This window comes from Oreochromis aureus, linkage group 10 (genome assembly GCF_013358895.1).
Source record: "Oreochromis aureus strain Israel breed Guangdong linkage group 10, ZZ_aureus, whole genome shotgun sequence".
Taxonomy (NCBI): Eukaryota; Metazoa; Chordata; class Actinopteri; order Cichliformes; family Cichlidae; genus Oreochromis; species Oreochromis aureus.
The window spans coordinates 12,489,708-12,512,128 of record NC_052951.1 but is presented as its reverse complement, the minus strand read 5'-3'; the positions used below and the strand labels follow the sequence as shown (position 1 = coordinate 12,512,128).

The 22,421-nt window shown below is 41.2% G+C and overlaps 1 protein-coding gene across 4 annotated transcripts in view; it reads right to left on the bottom strand.

Annotated features, from left to right (window-relative positions):
- The window catches only part of mink1 (misshapen-like kinase 1), a 32,517-nt gene extending 10,244 nt beyond the window's left edge, over positions 1-22,273 (bottom strand). Inside the window, exons 1-21 of one of the 4 annotated variants that reach the window (XM_039617861.1) lie at positions 20,876-22,273; positions 15,780-15,845; positions 15,174-15,356; positions 14,975-15,085; positions 14,250-14,340; positions 14,026-14,156; positions 13,885-13,939; positions 11,260-11,338; positions 9,871-10,046; positions 9,708-9,777; positions 9,412-9,622; positions 6,486-6,587; positions 5,786-5,872; positions 2,935-3,111; positions 2,676-2,846; positions 2,133-2,399; positions 1,759-1,838; positions 1,539-1,642; positions 1,347-1,438; positions 1,023-1,046; positions 71-222 (exon numbers count right to left, since the gene is read on the bottom strand). In XM_039617861.1, coding sequence (XP_039473795.1) covers positions 71-222; positions 1,023-1,046; positions 1,347-1,438; positions 1,539-1,642; positions 1,759-1,838; positions 2,133-2,399; positions 2,676-2,846; positions 2,935-3,111; positions 5,786-5,872; positions 6,486-6,587; positions 9,412-9,622; positions 9,708-9,777; positions 9,871-10,046; positions 11,260-11,338; positions 13,885-13,939; positions 14,026-14,156; positions 14,250-14,340; positions 14,975-15,085; positions 15,174-15,356; positions 15,780-15,845; positions 20,876-20,932 — 2,486 coding nt within the window. In that variant the 5' untranslated portion in view covers positions 20,933-22,273. Of the gene's footprint in view, positions 1-70; positions 223-1,022; positions 1,047-1,346; positions 1,439-1,538; positions 1,643-1,758; positions 1,839-2,132; positions 2,400-2,675; positions 2,847-2,934; positions 3,112-5,785; positions 5,873-6,485; positions 6,594-9,411; positions 9,623-9,707; positions 9,778-9,870; positions 10,047-11,259; positions 11,339-13,884; positions 13,940-14,025; positions 14,157-14,249; positions 14,341-14,974; positions 15,086-15,173; positions 15,357-15,779; positions 15,846-20,875 lie in introns of all 4 variants that reach the window. The other 3 variants (XM_039617860.1, XM_039617862.1, XM_031752492.2) reach the window with 3 other exon arrangements.
- Between the last annotated feature and the right edge of the window lie 148 nt (positions 22,274-22,421).

The window sequence follows — 22,421 nt, the reverse complement described above, 5'->3', positions numbered from 1 at the left end:
TATACTCTTCTTTTAAAAGCAAAGCTCACAAACAGAAACTATTTGCTGATCCCTGAATTGTAAGTATTACCGATCTGTGGGGCTTTCTTCCTCCTCTGCTCCCTCGCCGCTTTCACTTTCTTCACTACTCTCGCTGCTTTCCGAAGAGGACGAGTAATCGTTGGCTTTGACCGGAGGTCTTGGCGGCTCCTCGGCACGCTCCTTGGCAAAGAGGCCATGATCCTGCGCAGACAGGATTGCACATAATCTCAGCTATCAAAGAAAATAGCAGCTAACACGACAGCATTACACAGTATGTAAGTGTTTCCCATATACTGCCTTTATTTGGCATATCATTTTTTCCTACTGGCACACAGACCAGGTCGCTGTTCCAGTGGCGTTTGCCCAGTCAGACTTCAACTTCACCATGTTGGACTGGAGCTGGTGAGATCCAGTGTGAGCTGGATCTCAAGAGCGGAGCATGTGAGTGAGGGTCACTCGACGAGCCTACAGAGCTGTCGAAGCTGCGGTCTGAGATGGTCCAAGCCCATTGAAATCAGATCTCACATAGGAACATTAGCCTAATAAACAATAATATTTAATAATAAATCTTGAAACACGTGTGTGCTTCGTTTTGTGCTCAAAACACAAGCACACCTTCCCAAAACGAAAACTGCTGCTGCCACACATAAATCTAATTCTATGGGAAACACTTCCTGTACTACTGATAAACAAGACAATCCAAAGACAGCTGGTAAGGCAGGCATCGGGATGATGAGCTGAAAAACAGCAGCAATGCAAATGACTCATAATGGATGCAGGTGTTTAGTGAAAGGTGTTCAAACTGCAACAGAATACATGCAAAGTCCTTAGAAAGGATTTTATAGAAAGAAGTTCATTTTATTCCAAGAATAAAATGAGATTTACGTGATGAAAGCAGGCAGTGTAGGGCATGCCATTAATTCTATACAGACACTGACAGTAAATGCAAATACCAAGTCATGCAGGAGCATCACAAGCACAGAAGAGACATTGATACTAACCTCCCCTATAGCTCTCTTGTAACTCTGCGCATTTAAGGTAAAGTAAAAAAAAAAACAGGGATTTAAAAAAGAAAGAAAGAAAAGGAGCAGCATGAGGCGATATATCAGTACTGGCTCAGGAGTAAAGCTGAAGTGAGGAGAAATCCTCGAGTTAGTTTTCTATTAATTCATTTACAGAACAGGTGCATTTAAGTTAAAACTAAGCGTAAGCACAGCGTGTTAGTGTGTTTTTTATTTTACAGATGCTTGTCTGTGGCGGGCACCCCTTTGAGTTCTGTTAAAGCTGGCTTTACAAGTCGGCACAGTGAGGAAACAGCCACTCACAGCAGGACGCCCAGGCCGGGAGGAGGTTCGAGATTCTCCTGGCTTGTGACGAGGATCGTGGGAGAGAATGGGCGAATCCATTTTGGAGGAACCTGAAAATAACAACGTCACAGAGAGTAGTTATGCTTCTGAAAATACACTTACTGCAAAGACAGTCTGCTGAGAAATGGCACTGGGGAGATGGGAACTCACTGAGGATGCGATGCCTCTCTAAACTGCCCGTCTGGGGAAGATTGGATATGATGCTCATGCTGTCTCCTCTCTCCCAGCGATCATTGCGACTGAGATCTGGATTGCTGCCACGAGGTTACAGTGAGGATAAAAATCAATTAAATCAAGTTGTCATAGCTGTTTATCCTATTAAAAAGGCACTAAATTAAAGAAATCTCAGATCAAAGCATGTCTTCAGTACCTGGCTCTTACTGGGTGCCTTATACCAGAGGTTAGGTTGGTGTTGAGAGCTGTGGCGATAGACGCCGTCCTCTGTGGAATCTAAGAAAAAAAAATGGCAAAGTCTTACATTTTCCAGGCAACAACAACTTTCATGAAGACTGTAGAAATGTAGACCAACCACTCGAAGATGCACAACAGCTTTTATCATGCAAATTTATTCCTAGTTGGTCGAGTCTTCCCTAGATATAAGCAAATGAGCTCCACGTACTACCACCAGCTTCTCTATGAGGTACGCATTTAAAGTCTCTTTAATAGCTGCAGCCCAGTGAACAGCTGAGATAACAAAAAAGTTCAAACTTAGGTTGGACGCCAACTACAGCTGCTGAATCTCACCTTGGGTGGAAGTTCTACATCCGGCAGGCGGATCCACGGGCCACGATCCTCTCTGATTTGGTGTGCCTGTGGTGCCTGGGTTTCAGAAGTGGGGTCTGAATTCTGACGCACCAACTCTCTAGAGTGGATAGGGCGGGGTGTGGGGGTCAGGGAAGGATCCTGGGTAGGGAAGGCGGACATGGTCTTAGTGGGCTGGTCACAGAGTGACTGAGAGCGAGGGACAGGGGCAGCATAAGGCTTCAGAGGAACCAAGTGAGCCATCTGGAACTGCAGGGGACAGGAGCAGCAGCAGCACACCGGGAGGGAAGCGCAGCAGAGTGGAAAGAGCGACAAAGGAAGGCAGGCGCAGAGAGGGTGAATGGTCACATTTGTAGTTCAAGGTGATTTGGGGAGGGAAAAGAAAAAAAAGGAAGGCATAAATAAGATAGTAGAAAAAAAATTAAGTTGAAAGCAGCAGAGGAATAAGAAGTAGGAAGGTATAAAGCAATTGTATCTGCTCCAATTAAGTGCAGATTATTATTTCAAACTCTCAGAAACACCCACCTTGCCCTGCCCTCCTTGGGGTTCAACAGGCCTTTGCATCGGTGGGGTCTGCGCAGACTGGACCGCTCCTGACTGGCTGATTGAGTCAGAGCGTGACTGGATGGCAGTGTCGGAGACAGTAGTGCAGATTTTGGGTGAGCCCTGTCTGTTGAGCTTACTCCTCTCCTCCACCTGAAATAAGGCGTGCGAGAGGAGAATTTACTCTGTAGTGTTTCGCTGCTTTTACTGTCTAATGATTAAAATGCCGGAATGCTGGTACCTCGCGGGCCCAAGTCGGTTTGTTGTTGGGCTCCAGGTTTTTGTTGTAGTGGTAAAGCTGAGGTTTCTTTTCTTGCTGCTGTTGTTGCAGGGACACCAGGTAGGCATGTTCCTGTTGCAGCTGTCTCTGCAGCCGCTCGGACTGACGCTGTTCCTCGAGCTGCTTGCGTTTATATTCCTGAGCAGAGAGAAACACTGCACTTAAGACATTGCTTGCCTCACACTGGACACAAAAGCACAAATCAAATCTGCAGATTACAGCAGATGCAATGATAATACACCGGACCTGATTTCAACCAGAGACAACACATGTTGAGGGCTTTAACATATCCAAGTGCTCCTATTTCAGTCAATTACCAGCCCACATGAAAAGAATATTGATCATGTCTGTAGCTAAATGCTTTTGTGCCGTATGTTAGTGCAAAACTGAGTCATCTGACTTATTGGTTTTTCACTGAGTTGTAGGCATGGGTCTCCAACCCTTTTGATGGCCAGTGCATTCAGAAGAAAACATGAAATAAGAGAGAAGTCAAAGCTTTGGAGGTTAAAACGAGACTTTCTACCATGAGTCAGTACAACATAGGCTAAACTTCACAGTTTTCTTTCAACTGAGAGTGAGTAACGGAGTCCTTACAGGCAACCGAGCACTAGATTTACAGGCCAGCTGATGCTGCATTGAGTGAGAGCAGTTTTAACCATAATTTTCTTTTGTCAAGCGAATACATGTACACTACAGGCCAAGAGGCCTTTTAAAAAATTAAGACAGTGACGGCTTTACAGCTTTCTTGCAGCAGTGGAAGAAAATAAAGCCTTCTAAAGGTAATGCAAACAATTTGTACAGTTGTAGAAGTTTGCACAGAGGAATGGATTGTAACATTATGCAATATTATAACAATCCCGTTATAAGAAAAAAATACTGTCTATATGAACTATTTGTTCAGGAGTTTATCACATAACAAGATAAGGAACCAAAACATAAGAATTAAACATTCGCAAACTGGCAACGTTTTCAAAATCAGCTTGTTTTGGATGATGTGGACAGCAGGGGGTTTCTCTGATCATGTATAGTTGGGAGTGTAATATTTCTCTACATTGATTACTCAAACTGTACTGATCTTCATCTAGGAGATGATTATAGGGAAACGGAGAAAGAACAGAATTTTGTGTTTTTGGCAGTGAAGTTGCAGAGCGCCCTCTGGGGGTCAAATTATGCACATCAACAGTTACAACAAGGCTGAACGGTGTTTCTTTCATCTCTCCTTTGCTCTGTTTCATTTTCATTTATTAGCTGTTCTGAATGCCACTTTTTGACAAAAACGCACAAGTCTGTATTTATGAGAAAAGGCCAAAACCAAAACCTCATCCTACCTGTGAGGCATCATTTGAATGTTTGAAAAGAATAAAATTCCTTAAAAGTCCTGATATTAACCCAGCGGAGGTATTCGGGGCATGTTGAATAAACTTTTTTAAAACATATTGATGAAACAAAAATAGCTTTGTAGGAGGTTTGGTCCCAAGTTCATTTTCTTGACTTTTTAAATCTAAAGCAGCAACAGAAACAATCCGATGGAGGTTGCTGTTGTTAAAGGAGGCTCTACAATTCGCTGAGTTCACTTCTTCCTTCCTGATAACTCAGCGCTTTCATGAAAACTTGTACAATTGTGACCGTTTGTCCATTATCACTTTCGTCAGAATATGTTCGTCAATAATTGTATCAACGATTTTGAATCAACTTTGAAATTTCAAATCCAAAATGATTCAGAGTTGTTCACATCCGTGTAGCTGTCAATGTGAATCCCTTCTTACAGTGTAATGTGGCTGACTGGAAACATCCTGCAGCTGTCACAGATTTCAAGAAGTTAGGGTTATGACCTTGTGACTAATGGTTTTGGTTAACAGACACAGTTTTTCACAACTTTTTTTAAGGCACTACAGAAACATTCCTACTGCAGGATGGGTTAATGTTCCACCTAGACTTAATTTAAAATAGCAAGAGAGGAATGCTGGTCACTACTTGCTGATGTACTCCAATTGTGAGCTCGAGGTAGGCTTACATTTACTGAACAAACTGGATGTATTGGAAGTGAATACTGTGATCCACAGAAATTTGGCCCACAAGGCCCATACACCTGAATATTTTGTCTCACTGCACTGTAGGGCAATTGCGTGCTGCACAAATAAATGCCCCTTTTATGCCAAACCCGGAGGAAGGATAGCGCACTTGTTTTCAGCCTTGTGCTCTGGTTCCCTGTATAGACGTACATACCCACAGGAGCTCTGTGCAAGATGTGAGAAAGCATTTGAAATTCCCTGATGCCTAAAGTAAAAAGGATAGGGTTATTTTTCCCACTCTACAAAACAGAAACAAAGACTTCAGTCTTGATGACAGCAACTCCTACGCTCCACAGGTGCACGCGGAAACAAAGATGCCACGAGTGCAGCAATTCTACCCTTCAGTGTGCGCAAGATATCATTATACAATGAAAACTGCCCCCAAAATCTAGGTCACCGCATGTCTTTTAAATAACACGGAATGTTGTGGGAGCTACATCCATATTCTGGAAAATGAACCGCTTATTTACATCAAGGTGCTCCACATGTAGGATCTTACAAACTCAAGCTGAGCTTTTATATTCTGATTGAGAAAAAAAAAAAAATCTCATCTCTGACTTTTATTCCATTTAGAAAGCATCTAAACTCAAACACAAGCAGGCTTGCAACACTGCAGTGTTTGGTTTGGAAAAAAGATCAGCTGCCCTCCTTTTCGGACAATATATTATGACCAGGAGATGAATGTGCAAGTCTCTGCAGTTTGAAGAGGAAATGATTAAGGAGTAATAAGGACTAGTTACCATTAACAGCGCTTGCTCCTGAAGCAACTGCTGTTGGAGGATTTCTAACTGCCGCTGCTCCTCTTCTAACTTATGCCTGATAAACTCCTGAGGAAAGGTAACAAGGGAGGAAAGATAAACATTGAGGTGATGAAGGAGGAATGAGAGCATGATTGGGGGAGGGGAAAGAACATAGAAGCAGAGTTATGTAATGTCAATCCAGTAACAGAAACCATGTGTTGCATGGATTAAAATCAACAATTTTAGTCTCAAAACAGTCACCACCCATGTTAAGAAGCTGCAACAGAGACAAATCAAATGACCAATAAAACATACTGTCAGCACTAAACGGAGACCGTGAGAAGTGTCTAAATTTAAAATGAATGTCAGTGAATGTAAATATTTATCAGGACACTGTGACTGATCTAAGGTACCAGGCTGATATTTTAAAAAGGGGGTATTTGGCACTAAAAGGTGACTGTGCCATGATGCCAGACTCTTGTTTTACTGAGGGTAGACTGGAAACAGCATAAGAGGCGCAGAGAGCTCACCCACAGAAAACTCATCTCTGAGTAAATACACTAATTTAGACCCTTGCTGCTATGGCAACCTACTCCTGGAATTTCACCACCAGAGCAACCTGCGCAGTGTTGCCGCTGGACACGCCTACACTTTGCTCCGATTGGCTGACTGCAATCCCACTCCTCCTGTGGTTGGTTACCTGCTCCCTCTCTGCCAGCCTCCTATCTTCCTCCCGTCTCATATCGTCAAGTCTCCGATGGGGACCCTTTTCTTGCTGCCTCACCATCTCTCCCTGTTTTCTCTGTTGCTGGGAGAGAAGGGTGACAGGAAAAAGAGTAATGAGCACAGAGGATGTGGCTGCACAGAGAAATTAGCCTGCTGTTAAGAAAATTCTCCCCTGCAAAGATATGAGGAGGGGGGGTGAGAGCTGCACAAGTACAGGGCAGAGAAAGAAAGCTGTGAGTCATTCTCACAAACACACACACACCTAATGCATCCTAATCATCTTTTGAGTGTACTGCTTTGATTCAAAGTTGAAGTGACAGTTTTTCACTTTTGACTGGGGGCGCTTTTTATCTGCCTTTTTCTAAACGGAGACTGAAACACAAAGATTTGTTCTTTGTGGGGAAACGAGAGCCCCCGCGACTTGGCAGCGGCACTCAAACGCACTCGTTCACTCAGTCATCGCTGACACTTTAGCGGTGGACAAAAGAGGTAAATAAGATAGACAAGGAGGTGAAGGTTCATTAGAGCCCACCCTCACTGTAGTTAAAACCCCTTACCAATGCTGCACAACGATTACAGCAACAAAAGCAGTGTAGGTGCGCTAACATGTGCCTCCATCAAATCCTACTGAACTCCCCAAAGATTTCACGGTTCGCAGTCCCCCCCACCCCATCTCTAATTCACTGGGTTATGCAGGCATGTCTTTCAAAGTATTTAGCAACATGCTCAGCCTTTTCATTAATAATGTCTAACATAACATCCTGTCAAATCCTGACTGTGTGTCAGCTTCAAAGGAAGTTCAGATGCCGTGCAACAAAGACAACGTTTTCATACAATTTATTGTCTGTAAGCTTTGAAGGGGTGGATATATCAACACTATGTCAGCTACTGTTAGAAGTACAATGCTGTACTTCCAAAAATATACAGTGTTAAGTGAAAGACTGTTCAGGGCTGAAACATTGTGAATGAAGGTACTGAAAGAAAAAGCATAAGAGCATTTCATTTCCAGTGATTCAGATCTGGAAATGTGTGGTCATTAATATTTTTTTGCTTCATTTCTTTATTACACTCTACTGCAAAAAATCCATTCATTCATCCTCTTCCACTCATCACACATAAATGGTTTTCTTACATTATTAAAGAACACAAGCAGCCCTCGGTGCTGAGGTAAGGCTAGTGTAGAGCACTCGATCTTGGATCACTATCACTAATGTAACTGAGCAATCATCGATTCTCAAATTGAGAAGAAAAAAATGTAATGACGATACATTTTGTAAACTCCATCGCTTCAGAATACCTTCTTCTAGTCTACAATTTCAGATCAGCAAATGTTTAGCGATAGAATAACTCACTGTTGTGTTTTTAAGGAGCTGGAGGTGAGTGTACTGATGTGTCTGTCTCATTGGCCAATTTCAACCTCTAAACTATTTAAACATTGTTACTCTTACATGTGCTTTTGTAAGTCGTGCCAGTTACACGGAACAAAAGGTTAGCACAGACAGCGTGAGAAAGTAAATCTTAAATGTTGTGCCACTGCCGAAAGCAAACAAACACACTGAAATCAAGCTCAGAGGAAGAAAAGGGCTAAGTGCAGACAGTTACGTGGCTAAAAGAGAAGGACAAGTACAGACAGACAATGCACTGCATATCTTTACTGCTTGAATTAAGACGTGCTGTCATATTGCATAATGTTTTCGTATCATGAGCTGGTAGTAAAACGTGCACATTTCTAATGAATTACTAAAATCAAGATCAAGAGTGGAGGTAACTCAAAGTAACATGCTCCTGTTGTATCTCGAACAAAACATGTGTTTGCATTTCATAAATATTATCACCATAATTAATCAAAACTAACAACTCAAATCTGATAAGCAGCAAAGCAGTTGTGCAAATGTGGGGTAAACACAATATTAATATCTCAGAAAAGAACGAGCACTTCTAAAAACACGGGCCTCCAAATCAGTGTTTCCTCGTTCTTATCTAAGGTGGAATCCATTTAAAAGTTCAATTCTTAGTCACAAGAAATGATTCTTGTCTCAATGCCCACAACAAGCTGCAGTAAATATTTTACATCATGACTATTTTGAAATTACTGCTTTATTCACTGTAGAAGGCCATCTTCCTAAAAGAATGGCTGGTTATCAGCTTTAGAAAACTGTGCATGCACGAATAAATAAACTACGAAAGATAAGCATTAATCAAGCTGTGCTAGGCAGGAATTCCTGTAATTCTGACCAGTTTTAGTTGTGGCAAAACAGCGAACCCAGATCCAGCAGCCCCCAGTGACAGCTGGGTGAAAATGCCCACCTGCTCTTTTGCTATAAGACTCATGTTTGTGGGATAAGCATGAAGCTTAAGCTAGTAATTAACCAGATTAGCATAATGACTGGCAAATGCTCAAAAACACACCTACCAGGGATTCTGAATGTGCTTGTCTAATTTATACAAAACCTAAAGTGTAAAAGTGACACCAAGCAGTTTCTTTGACATCATTGGAGTATTTTATTTGATTGTGTTTGTATTTTTTTTCTTCAAGTTTTGTTATAGGTTATATTTAATTATTTTTAATGATTTGGCCGCTATGACACAATCATTTCCCAACTTCTGGAACAGATAAAGTCTCAGCTTACTTTAGGGACAGGTCTGAGCCGTAACTAACCCTCTACAGTCACACGGAGGTACAAGAGCAAATGTTTCACTGTGTACAGATCTTTTTTCTTTTTTTTTTTAAGTTTAGAGAGGTCAGGCTTTCTGTCCATATGCTAAATTTATGCCAACCTTCCTGTTTTGACACCCAGATTTAGCACAGAGATGAGATGGGTATCATTCAATTCCCACCAATAAAACGAATGAGCATATATCTCTTAATGTTAGAGTATTCCCTTAAAAAGGCATTTTACCTCTTCAAGTCTGCGACGCTGTTCCTTCTGTTCTTCGATGCGTTTCTGTCGGTCATGCAACAGTTGCCTCTTGTGCTCCTCGGGGTCCCGGCGCTGAGCTGCCAGTTGGGCCTGCTGCCTCTTGTGAGCCTCCGAGCGCTCTTTGTTCTCCTGCTGCAGACGCTGGAAGTCCCGTCGCAAGGTGGACTCACCCGGCACATTGAGGATTGAACTGAAAACCAAAAAATCAAGGTATGGGTGAAAAAAGGAACTCAAACAAGTCAAAAAGTGTCCTGTGACAGAAATGCTAAAATTACCTTGACTCTCTGTCATCTCCACGATTGTCCTCCTCTTCATCACTACCACTGTACTCGTACTCTGTTTCTTCTGTAAGGAAAAATAAATTCAAGTCACTCTAATATGAATTTTTATGCTGACCATGTGTGAACACTCTACAAAGCTGGTGCTACACTTGCTTACCCTTCTCTCCCCTTTTTTTGCGTGTACGGTCAATATGGTCTTTGAGTTGAATTCGGACCTGGCGTTCAGTGGGCTGATCCCTGATGAAGGAATGCTTGAGCAGCTGCTCCGTGGATGGCCGGCTGGGATATGTCTTCACAAGGCAGCTCTCTATAAAGTCAATAAATTTCTTGGACCTGGCAGGACGAGGAAGGTTAGAAGATAAGAAAACTTGAGCAGGAGGCAAGCTGACAGTTGGACCAGTACTGCACAGAATACAGATTCAACAACAATGAGAAATTCAAGCGGATCTTTTTACATATAGCGGGGTAGGAATACTTTTTATCAGTATTTTAGAAATAAAAGACCTTTTTAGAAATGTTCCTCTGTTAGTCCAATGTGAACCAAGCTGTTAAGTTTTGCAGTTAATGCTTGCACCATTGTGTGACTATTGCCTTTTCAAAAATTACTTTCACTGATGGGGGGCTAGTCGCTGTGATTAACCAGTAAAAAAAAAAAAAATAATAAGGACATAAACAAACAATCTGATTAACGATTTTACTACCTGCTGTTCTTCTCACTCAGTTTTATTAAAATAGGACCATAAACCACATGATCACTTTTAAATAAAATTTAATGCAATGCAGCACAGTATAGTAACTGTGTAATTACTGGTATGTGTATGAGGTCATTAATGTCCATTGTATTCACCTGATCATGCACCTGGCTCTGTCCCCTACTTATTTTTTAAATACTCAACTATCGGTAGAACATTGGCAGCAGCTTTTTTTTCCATGACAATTATAAAAACTGTGGAAGAAACATTGCATTTTTAATCCTGTGTGAGGATAAGCCCTACTAAGTGGGTCCATTAACGACTAGCAGGAAAAGTAGCGGGTAGGAGAAAATATGACAAATTGCAAGCAATCAAATCTGGCTCATAAGGGGAACAAGTGCACGACCTTTAATGCTTTGAAATCTGAGGGAGAAGCAGCTATCGCAAATGCACCCAATTTAACCTGATGCACAACATTTTGGAAACTGGACATCGTCCTGCAATTTTTTGTACCATCCACACATCACATACAGCAGTAACCTGATACGCAAAGTGACTACACTACTACATCGCATGTAAACCGTGCCTTCCTGCATTGACCCACTTTTTTGCCATCACAATAGACTACGTTTATTTGTTGGCTGTAGTTCATAAATTATTGAATTATTATTTCAATTTAATGCAAAGTGATAACAATTACAAAGTCTGCAGTGAGGCAGTCTGCTACCAGTTTATTACACAGATGGAAATATGCTAGAACAGTGTTTATTGAACGCACAATCCAATACGTGCTAAGAAAAAAAAAGGCTTTTCAAACACTTTGATATAAGGCACTGATAAGGCTGATAACTCACCACTTCTTCGATTTAAGTTTTGGAGGGGGGTTCCTGGGGATCAGGAAGAGGGCTCTCATTGGGTGCATGTCACACAAGGCTAAAGAAATAAAGGAGATTACTGGAGTTAAATCTTTTGGTCCATGCTGTGAGCCGATTTACAAAAGAAAGAGCACATCAGAATGAGGGTAATGTTAGAGTATCATCCACTTCCACATGTGGCAGTTTGTGAATAACACATGCCACCATTATACATGTTTTCTGCATCCTCAAACATGGTTACAGCTGCTGTTATCCAATCTTTCCCAGTGCCTCAGGCTTATTGTTACACTGAATGTAAGAACAAGGACTGTGAGTCATTGTGTTCCCAGCGTAGGTAGGTAGCTAAACCTGACTGGTTAGCTTTAGACTTTCACAGTAAATAGGCTTTTGTAACACAGTCTTTAGGACATATCCAACGTGACTGAGGCAGGGAAGAGGAAATTTTCATTTCAGCATTTTAAAGTATGCGCAAACCACAGGAATCACAGTGAGAACGTGCTCCATATAACACACACTAAAGAAATGGCTCACCCACTGACACAATGCTGGCACTTTTCTAAAAATCCCGGGAGTAGAAATTATTTTGTGCAAACGGTTACCTGCCCCTGTCCTCTTCAGTGTTCTACTACAGACAGTCCAAAAGCTCTACACTCAAACAATTACCTTTAGGAGGTAAAAAAATAAAGCTAAAGATGAGCAAGGAGTGAGCATACTGTGCAACCAATGCTTTGATTCACCCTGCAAGGATCGTGAGCACATTACTAGAACCGGCACAATAAAGCCATCCCAGTGAAACTGTGACAAATATCATACAGAATCCTCGCCAACCCTGTTGATGATGGATGAATTCCCAGTAAATTTAGGTCATGTGATCAGTACAGAAATAAAAACACCAAGTGCAGATATTTAACTACTACTGTGACTATTTAACCTAATTAAGAATAATGTTTACTTGGAAGAATATTGATTATGGTAATAAAGAGCAAATTCAACATTCAGAACTAATAACTGACTATAATGCCCATCATGTTGTTATAGAATATAACAGAGAGAGCCAAGGCCAGTGTGGGCTTTAGCATCGTTATTATGCTTTTATTACACTTTTAAGCAGGTGTTAGCAGATTCATAAAACCCGTCTTGCATTTAGGGTTGGCAATATTATATTTTTTTTAAAAGTATATTAAATTGACACCAATTATACTAATCAATACTCAAAATTACTATTACATACTCATTTGCATTGCTATAAATAGTGCCATCATTGCCTCCTCCAGTCGACACAAAACTTCACACAGCACTGCTGCAGACAGGCAGGCACACAGCCCCTCCTCTCACTAACAGCTGAACAGCTGACGCTCACAGCACCAAACAACATTTCAGGAGGAATATCGAGCGGCCAGTAAAGGTCCCGTTTCAACAATACTGAAGTTTTAAACAGTTAGCATAATTGTTAACCTACTTAATCTCTATTCGATATACAACACACAGTTATGTTGTTCCTTTTTTTTTTTTTTTTTTTTAACACTACAGCAGACAACTTAATCACAATGTTATTGATCTTATCATTTGCATTGTTTTAACCTTCATTAAAAGAAATGCTTCTTTTTTGACTTGTGGTTTTGAAATTTGTATCAAGTATCTATATGCATTTTCCTGGGTATCAGTACTGAGTATGAAATTCTAGTATTTGACAATATACACTAACTATACAAACTATACTTCAACTATAATATAAAGCATTACTATCAAAAGCAACCATTTTTAAAAATAGAGGCTAGCTGATCGCTTTATTAGTGGAAACCAAACTTCAGTTATCAGCCTGATACGGTCAGTACATGCTGCATAATTTATCACGGTACAACACTAGCTTGACAGTTGGTCTGTGTGCCGCGTGTCATTCACAGCAGCAACATCATGATCTGCAGGAGCTTTCTGAACTTTCAGAACGGTCTAAAGGGACAGCAGTGACTCTCGATCTACTCTGAAAATAGAAAATTTGTTCATCTCAAAGAAGGAACTACTGGACTCGTTGTGATGTCAACGTTTCACTAAAGGGTTCAAATTTACACACCAGTTTTCTGTAGGCTTCATACTGAATGGTGTCACAAAACCACACCAGCCAGTGAATGACTCGAGCCTTCTACTCTCAAACTCTGCACATATATCAGTTTGAAAACAACCACCCACTTATCAAATGTAGGAGCGCACTAGCCACTATAAGCTACTTGTGTTGAGCTACTGTTCGACACCTTCTTTACCAAACTTTTTAGCTGCTACTCTTCAGTGAGATTTTTCTTAGTTTCTTTGCATTTAACACCAAATTTCCATGCAGACAAAGCTCCCTGCTAAGCAAACTGGAGAGATCTGTACAAGCAGCCTCCACAAGCCAACTGGCAGCTCACAACTTCACTACCTTGATTACAGTGAGTCAGCCATCCATCTGAAGATACAGACAACAGAGCTGCATATGCAAGACAGGCTCATTCATGACGTCTTGTAGAATGGGCTTTGAAATTATGAGTTATCTGTTGCCATGTTAATATGCACTATTTAACAAAAACAGGTTAAAAAAAAATAGCTTGCAAAGGTTACGAAGACACTTACGAGGAGCTCCTTCGGCCATCTCAATAGCTGTGATTCCCAAGGACCAAATATCACTCTGCAAAATACACAGGGGCCCAGGGTCAGCCTTGTGCTTTGTTCTTAAAACATACTGCACATAAACAATACTGTGGCTGGTGTTACCCTGTAGTCATAGGTGGAGTCAGGATTCTCATCGCAGGCAATGACCTCAGGTGCCATCCAGTACGGTGTGCCAATAAAGGTGTTTCTTCGCCCAACTGTCCTGTCCAACTGGGCGCTGACCCCAAAATCGACTGAAAGCGAAAAAAAGAAACGAGAAATAAGAGTCAGAAAAAGGTCCGAGAGTGGGTCTGCGTTAGTAATGCACACTATCAAAACTAACATACCCAGTTTGACCTCTGCATTCTCTGTTAGCAGAACGTTCTGGCCCTTGATGTCTCTGTGGATAACTTTATGGGCATGGAGGTGAGAGAGACCCTGTTCATATAAAAACAAGACAAAAAAAAAGGTCAGTATGTAACGAGCTCTGCTGCACACACGTTAGTGGCAAAAACAGAAAGAGTGTGTGTGTGTGTGTGTCAGCCTGGCAAAATGTGGCCTTGTAGATACCTGCTCTGACAAGCACAAACACAATAGCAGCGTTGAGCAGTTTATCGGCTTTCTGCGTTATCCACACATCTTTGGACTGCTCTTAAAAATGTGATAGCATCACAAATGTGCAAAATTACAGTCACACATGAGGCTTAGCAGTTGGATTTGAGGTTGTGAAATGGTGTAGTACAACCCTGCGTACTGTATAAAAGCTGTAATTAGTAGTATTCACCTGCCCTGCTACCACAGCTGGCTTTGTTTTCACCTTGAGTTTGCCTACGTGTGTGCCTTATCTTGACAAAAAAATCTAGTCAGGGAGGAATGTACTTCTGCGGGAACCAGCGCATAGGTGATTTTAAGTACTTTCCCAAGTGTTTATTGGTCCATCTGTCTCTGGACAGACTTTGACACTACAATAAAGTGACAACTGTGCAAGTGACAAAACTTCACTAGTATGTGGAGGAGTGTGGTCTGTCAACCCTTTGGCATTGTGGCTAAACATGGCTTCTTGATTTCTCACCCTTAGGATCTCTCTGCAGATGTAAGCAATCCAGTCCTCCTTTAGAGAGCTGCCCTTAGTGTTTTTCACCAGGTCGGTCACTGACCCCGCCCCACAAAACTCCATCACCAGCTATGAGGAAACAAACACATCTCACTTAGAACAATTAATGAGGCTTGCAACCATTAAACCATCAGCCCCGACACAGTGGCAGACAGACCCAAAGCTGGTCGTCGTGTCCCGGCGGACTCTTCTTGACAAAGGCACCGTAGTATGTGGCTATGTTGCGGTGATGGCTGTATTTTTTCAGCATGTTTATTTCAGCCTTGATCTCCTCTTCTTCCTCCTCTGTAACATCCATCACCTTGATGGCAGCCAGCTGGCCCGTCTTCACGTGACGTCCCTGAACAAAAAGCAAGTTGAATCATTGTAACACTAATCAGTAAAATTTAAAGTGAATCTTAGATTCTATCTTCCTGGAACTCTTTGAATTTGTTCCATTAAGTGTGGCTAATTGCTTCTTCACATCATTTTCCTGTTCTTAATTTACATTTCTTTTTACTAGAGTGCCTTATCTTCCCGTCACTGCCACTTTAAATTTAACAGCCTGATAGCTGAAATTTTCACTGACATGGCAGTGGGCTAAATCTGCTGTAATCTAAGAAGTTAATGTACAGAACGTTTAAAGAACAGACACTGAAGGAGGCTTTGCAGCAACAATCCAAAATGCTCACGCAATGCACAAGTGATAATTCAGGCACTGAATTTTTTATTCTCCATTAGAATTCGTGCATTACTCATATGTCACAAGGGCATCATGGCTCACCTTGTACACCTGTCCATATGTGCCATTGCCAACGACCTCGACCAGCTCGAAGATTCCTGCTGGATCCTAGTGGAGACAGCAGCAGTTTAAAATGTCTTACAGTAGACAGGCAGAGCAAATTAAGATACATCAGACATTTAATCCACATCAGCTTGACATACTAAAGACAGAAAGCATTTCAATAAAAACAAACCTAATTCACTTTTCTTTTTCAACATTTGGGAAAAGGCAAAATTACAATGACTGCACTCAAAGCACACCACATTTATTTTTGTTTTTAAGTGGGTGATGCTTGCTTTGTTCTTCTTTGAATCCTCCACATTTACACTTCAATGCCGACCCCAAGTGCAGGTTGCATTTCATGTTGCTGCGCTCGTATTTCTTCGGTAAAGACTAACCCTTAAATACTAGCACCCCGCGAAACTTCACCTGTTCTTGAAACAGCTGCAATCAACCAGCGGTTATATTAGCATAAAGGCTAAATTAACACGAGGCTGAAAACCAAACAATGCTGAGGCCCCGCTGAAGACAAAGAAAGATCTGTGTAATTTTTTTTTTATCACTGCAATTTCAGAAGTTGTGTACTATCATTAGATGTAAGCGTAGCTACAGATCTATACCCCTTAAGAACAGTGTCATAAAACCACATAAAGCACATGGGCTTGTGCAGAACAGAGACCACAGACAAAAACAAATAACAGCAATCCCAGTGGCTTCCACTGTGTACACCGGAGACAATATCACAATTACATATTTCCATACAAAAGATCTAAACTCAGTGTTCTCTGCCACCCACAAAACTTTACACGGAGGAAGCAGACACTCAGAGACACTAAATATTGATACTAGATTAGATATACAAAGACAGATTCTGACAATACTGACATAAAACTTCTGCCTTTTTCTTCATCTGTTCATTCTGTGTTTCAGTACCACGAACACATATTTCACCGACACTAATAATGAGTAGGTTGCTTTGACTCAATTATGCAACCCCCTCCCCCCCAAGAGACAAGGGAAATGACAAGCAGTTCCACTTTCATGCAATTTCAATATGGCTTTAAGAAGATGTGTGGGTGGTGAGACTGCTGCTTTGGGTTTAGAATGTACACCATGACCTATCCTGCTTTCATCCATTTCCAATGATGGGGTTTTTACGCCTTCAACAGGGAGGAGAAGATTTTCCTTTAGGACAAGGAATTACGATAAAGAACAGCATGATTGGGAAAACTTGGCAGTATATCGGGGAAATGACCAAAGATTCAATACACATGGTTATATGATAAGATAAACATGTTAAGTATAGAGGACAGAAAAGTGGGGAAATGGTAACGCAAAACGGGGGGGGGGGGATAAATCCCCACGGTATTAAAGGCAATAACGTAACGATAGAGTGGGTGGCGAGGCAGAGACGGCATCTTCACCCACGTAAGCACAGAGTGGGATGAGAGGAAAGATATGATGGAAGGGGAAGGGTACAGTGATGTTCAAAGAGTAGCACCACCAGCAAAAAGTCAATTAAAGTGTCTGCAGTGAATGCAAAACAAGCAAGGTGTCAGTAAAACTAGGCTAGAAGGGGGAGGTTGTAACCATGTGGCTGTACCCAGGTACAAGGAGGGGAACCTCAATGACTAACGCACATAATTGGGCCAAATAGTAAAGATGGTAAGCTAGGTTTAACAGTACGCACTGTAAAATATAGTGGTGATGGTTAAAGAGGAAGGAAAACTATTTCCTGCAATGACATCAACACTGCTAAGAGGGGATGTCTTTCTAAGAAAAGAAAAAGATGTGGTTACAGACCTGCAGCAATCATCATAATCAAAACTCATCGCATGCCTTCAGCGATTAGAATCAGGGAACAATTTTATTGTTATTAAATTGGAATATACATCAAATGTGTGTAAAATAAGAATAACAAAAATTACAGGCAATGGATATAGATTCAATTCAATTCAATTCAATTTATATAGCACCAAATCACAACAACAGTCGACTCAAGGCGATTTGTTTTAACCTTTTAAAAAAGTGTAAATCAAGCATTTCTAGAGCTTTTATTAATATTTCAGCTATTTTATTACACTTTTACCTTACTGACAATTGAGTCTTGCACGGCTTATTTTAATTTAGTCTATTTTTGTATTGTTATCGTTCTAAAGTCTATTCTTCATTTTCGGGAAGCACATGTTACCTGTAACATTGTAACAAGTCCCATACAAATAAACTTTATTATTATCATTGTTGTTGGTGGCTAAGATGATTGACTTTTTGGCTGTAGCAATGTAACAAAATACCTCAATTTCATTTGAAATTTCTACATAGTGGCTGCTGCTCAGGAGGCTGAGCAGGTCATCTACTAAGAGGAAGGTTGGTAGTTTGATTCTTGGCTGCTCCAGTCTGCATGCCAAATCATGCCTTAGCCAAGATGCTAACCCCAAGTTCCGCTCCAATTCATTGAGCAGAGTGTGAGTGTTGTATAGAAAACATTTAAAAAACATAGAATGAAGCACTTGTATGAATTTGTGTGAATGTTGGCAAGCGGTATAAATTGCTTTGAGTGCTCAGGCAGAGTAGAAAAGCCCTACATAAGAACCAGTCCATTCACCATTTAAATATGTAACTTATTATGTCACCTGTAATCGATACAGTTGTGCAGTTGGCCCGCTTGCTTTTATCCCCTGCTATTGGCAATGTAAGTGTTTCTGCATAAATAATTTGTTGATGCCTGTTTGCAGTGAACTGTTGTTATGTAATGCTGGACTCCTTCTGTACTGTGTAGCAAATTTCTGCTAAAATCCTGTGATTGAGCCATTGATTTTTTTTTAAAGCCCATTTAATAATTTCAAACCCTTTTTTAAAAAAAATCTAAGAGTGAGGTCCCTTTTTGTTTGTTTTTCATAGCCTCAAGTACAAAACCCACAAATATGCGCAGATGTGGATGACGCAGTTCACTGTCCTGCCAATAGTTTCACACTATCACGTTTTTCAAGAAGTGATGGTAGCACCAGAGATATGCTGTAATGCGAGGCAGGTAACGAGGAGAATGCTAGCCAGTAAAAAACTGACGCAAAAATATTGAATTAAACATACCCTGAAAAACCTTTATTGGGGAGGAAAACACGACTGTTAACGCTCAAGAATAAATAAACATGCTGTCATAATCTGACGCATACTTCTATGTTTTTGTGATGCATCTACTTTTGTTTTTTGTTGTGAGTTTTATACAATAAGTGGTACTTAATGTCTGTTCAGTATGTTACATGGCTCTGTTTGTTTTTCCACACACAGATGATTTTCTTTTAATGTTGATCAGTGCTATCAACCTGCCATGGATTGCAGAGGAAAATTAGCCTATACAGCTAAATCTGGCATATTTACATTAAATGGGTCTCACGCTCATGTTTATAATAGTGCAATGTCCCTTTTAGACAAATTAAAATATATGAGTGATAATGAGTTACAATGACAGTAAACAAAATATCAAAATATAACTGTCATTTGAGAAAACTACAAAAACAATTTGACACTGATTTATTCTGATGGCTTATCATGTAGGTTTTGGTGGCGAAACTTCTAAGATGTGAAAAAAATTAGGTAAATTAATATTGTTTACCCTGTTCAAACACACCAGTAACTTAACCTTAAAAATAAATGACTAGTCATTGACCTGCTTAATCACTATTCCCTAGTGCAGCATTAAGTATAAATTCTCTAAGACACATCTTTACAGGTTCTGTTTCACTCATTAATCAATAGTAGCAGAGCTGTCATGCTATTGAGAACAATTTGGGGTCAGTGTTTTGCCCAAGGACATGTAGCCAGGGATCAAACAACCAACCCTGCATTTAATGGACAACCTGCTCTACCACCTGAGCCACAGCCATCACACGGTCAGTTTTCTTCAGTGGAATACCCAGCCATAGATAGAATCACAAACAAACTACTATTTATTTCCACATCTCAGCTGTGGTGGGCAACAAACCCTGGGCCATTTTTTGCGCCTACCCAACTGTTCTTATAAGCAAACTGCTACCTAAATTACTAGATCCACTATTTAAATACACAATAAATTATTACTAAATGAACTGCAAGATTAAATCATTACTACAAATTTTAGAAACTAGGTCACATCTGCCTGTGTTGTTAGTGAAGGCTTAGGTGAAATTTCCAGGTGAAACCTCAGAAGAAGGTCAGGGAAACAGGACAAATCTGCCCAAACAATCAGTATTTGGGTAAAAAATCCTGATCTGTTTAGCCCCATTACCATGTGAGAGCTACACTGAAATACTAGAAATTCCTCATCTTTTTCAGAGGGAATCTTATGAAACCCTCTTACTTTGTCAAGAAAATAATGGTATTATTTTAAACATAGCTTGAATTGGAGTTATTGGGTAGCCTTTTGATCACTTTAACTGTAGAAGGGGATTCAAAAGTCAGTCAAACATTAGACATTACAGATTCTTCTCAAACAAGCACTGAGTGAATGTGAAAAGGGACGTGACAGATTTCTTGCCTCTCAAAGAGTTTCTAATGTTGCATAAGTTAGGATTTTAAAACTGGGACCTTTAATGGGACACCAGTTAAAATACAAAAGGAACAAACTCCAGGTCTAATTTCTTCACGAACAGTCTGATATGTTACATTATATCAACAATATTACAATATTAGAATGTTATCAGTTATTGAAAGATGTGCCTTTTTCTTATGGCGTCATAAACCTCCATAATACCACCAGAAGACAAAATGTAGTTTAAATAAACCAGCCTTCCCATTACATGATGTAATCACACAGTGGCCCAGTGTTTTATAGATACTGGTGCTTATTTTTCTTCCCCCTCAACCTACAAATTAACATTGTCAGGGCTGGGTAAGGTGGTCCTTTAAGGGAGAAATCCCAACATATACTTGGAGGATTTGTGTACAGACTGTACTGCCCATAACGCAGGCCGATTGATGTTTATCCCACCTTAACTTTTTTCGCGTGGGTGTTCAATGGTCGTGCTTGTGTCTGAGGCGAACTGGCATATGACATAACATCTAATGAGTCCGTCTGCCATCATTTTACAATTCACTTATCTGGTAATAACAATACTCACCCTCAGAGCTGCGAGGTCTATGTCATCCAGGCTTCTTGTGGGGGCGTTTTCAGACATAGCTGGCGAAACTTATCACGCTAGCTAATAAGTTAGCCACTTATTTGACAAGAAGTGCTTAAGGGGGATTTAAGCGGCCGATCAGGCGAGCTTATAACGGCCTAAACCCAGAGGAAATACAGCAAAGTGGCGGTCCAACACGCAGGAGCTGTAGCACTTAGATTAGCAAATGCATCGCAGATAGAGCGGACAGACGCACCCAGCTGGCTAGCTCACGTCAACTCTGGCCGAAAGCTGTAAATGTTATTCGCACTTGTTTTACAGAAATGCCGCCTGCGACAGCTAATCAAATCGCATGCAACTTAAAAAGTAGGATTTTTTTAGACAGGCTGTCAACGTCGCTGTTAGCCGCCCATTTGATATCGATCTAACAACTGGCAGGTTTCAAATGCAGAGCACCTCCGCTGTTGTTGAACACCTTGCTGCGTTCATTTTGACAAGACGCCGCTTCTCCCCTGCTCTCCAACATCCCAGCTAATCTCACATATGATACACCGATGCGTGTCACCGAGGGGGGAGAAGAAGAAAAACAACTACCAGACAGGTGTTGTGTGCCACTGAAACATTCCTACTTACACTGATAAAGTATGCTATTTTTTATTATTTACGGTTTAGCAGCGCAGTGATTGTTTTACTGAGAACGCAACGTCTGATGTGATGGCGTCCCCGGGTCCGTCCGCACCGCACCAGAACCGACCGTCAGGCTCTCATCGCTGGCCTTAAACCTCCCGGGATTTTGTCACAGATTAGGAGCGTGGGGAGGAAAAAAAATGGGGAAAAAAGGGCCTCGTTTCAAATGCGATTCCCTGCGGCTGCAGTTGTCAAACTTGTTAACGCGACTTAAATTCGCCCCCCGGGTTTCGTCCAGAGCGCACAAATAATCCGAATACCGAGTCAGGTGTGTGCGGTTAATCTAATGTTTAACTGGCCGGCTGGCTAACGCAGCTAGGCTAGCGAGCTAAATTGTCTTTTCCAGAATAAACTTTCCCTTTCCTTCTTCATCCATTTTCTGTGTTGACAGTCGCGCCTAGCACTGCCAACCTTCCGGGGGAAAACACGGGCAGACGAGCAGGCACTGTGTTGTCGCCAGCCACCGTAATACTTGTAAGCCTGAGCACTCGACGCTTCAAAGTTGAGCGCTGCTGTCGATCTCCGGCGTCCAGATTTTATGAACTTGCAGTCATAGTCCGCCACTGACAGAATCGGTGCAGTTTCTAACTGCGGTATAGCCGCCAAACTTGTTATTTCGCCATGTTTTGCTTCCCAAGTCCACTCCTCCCTCCCACTCGCAGCCTAGATGTAGTCTTGTTGGGTTTGTACTGACGATTGGCTGCACGCAACACTCCTGAAGTGTTTTCTGTTCTCGACTGGCTACGGTGCTTCATCAGGGACAAATTACCCGAAATTACAGTGGACTTCAGCCTACGCAGCTGCCTCTGTCTTGTTTGAGCTGCACAGCTGAGATCATACCTGGGCATACCTTTCCTGC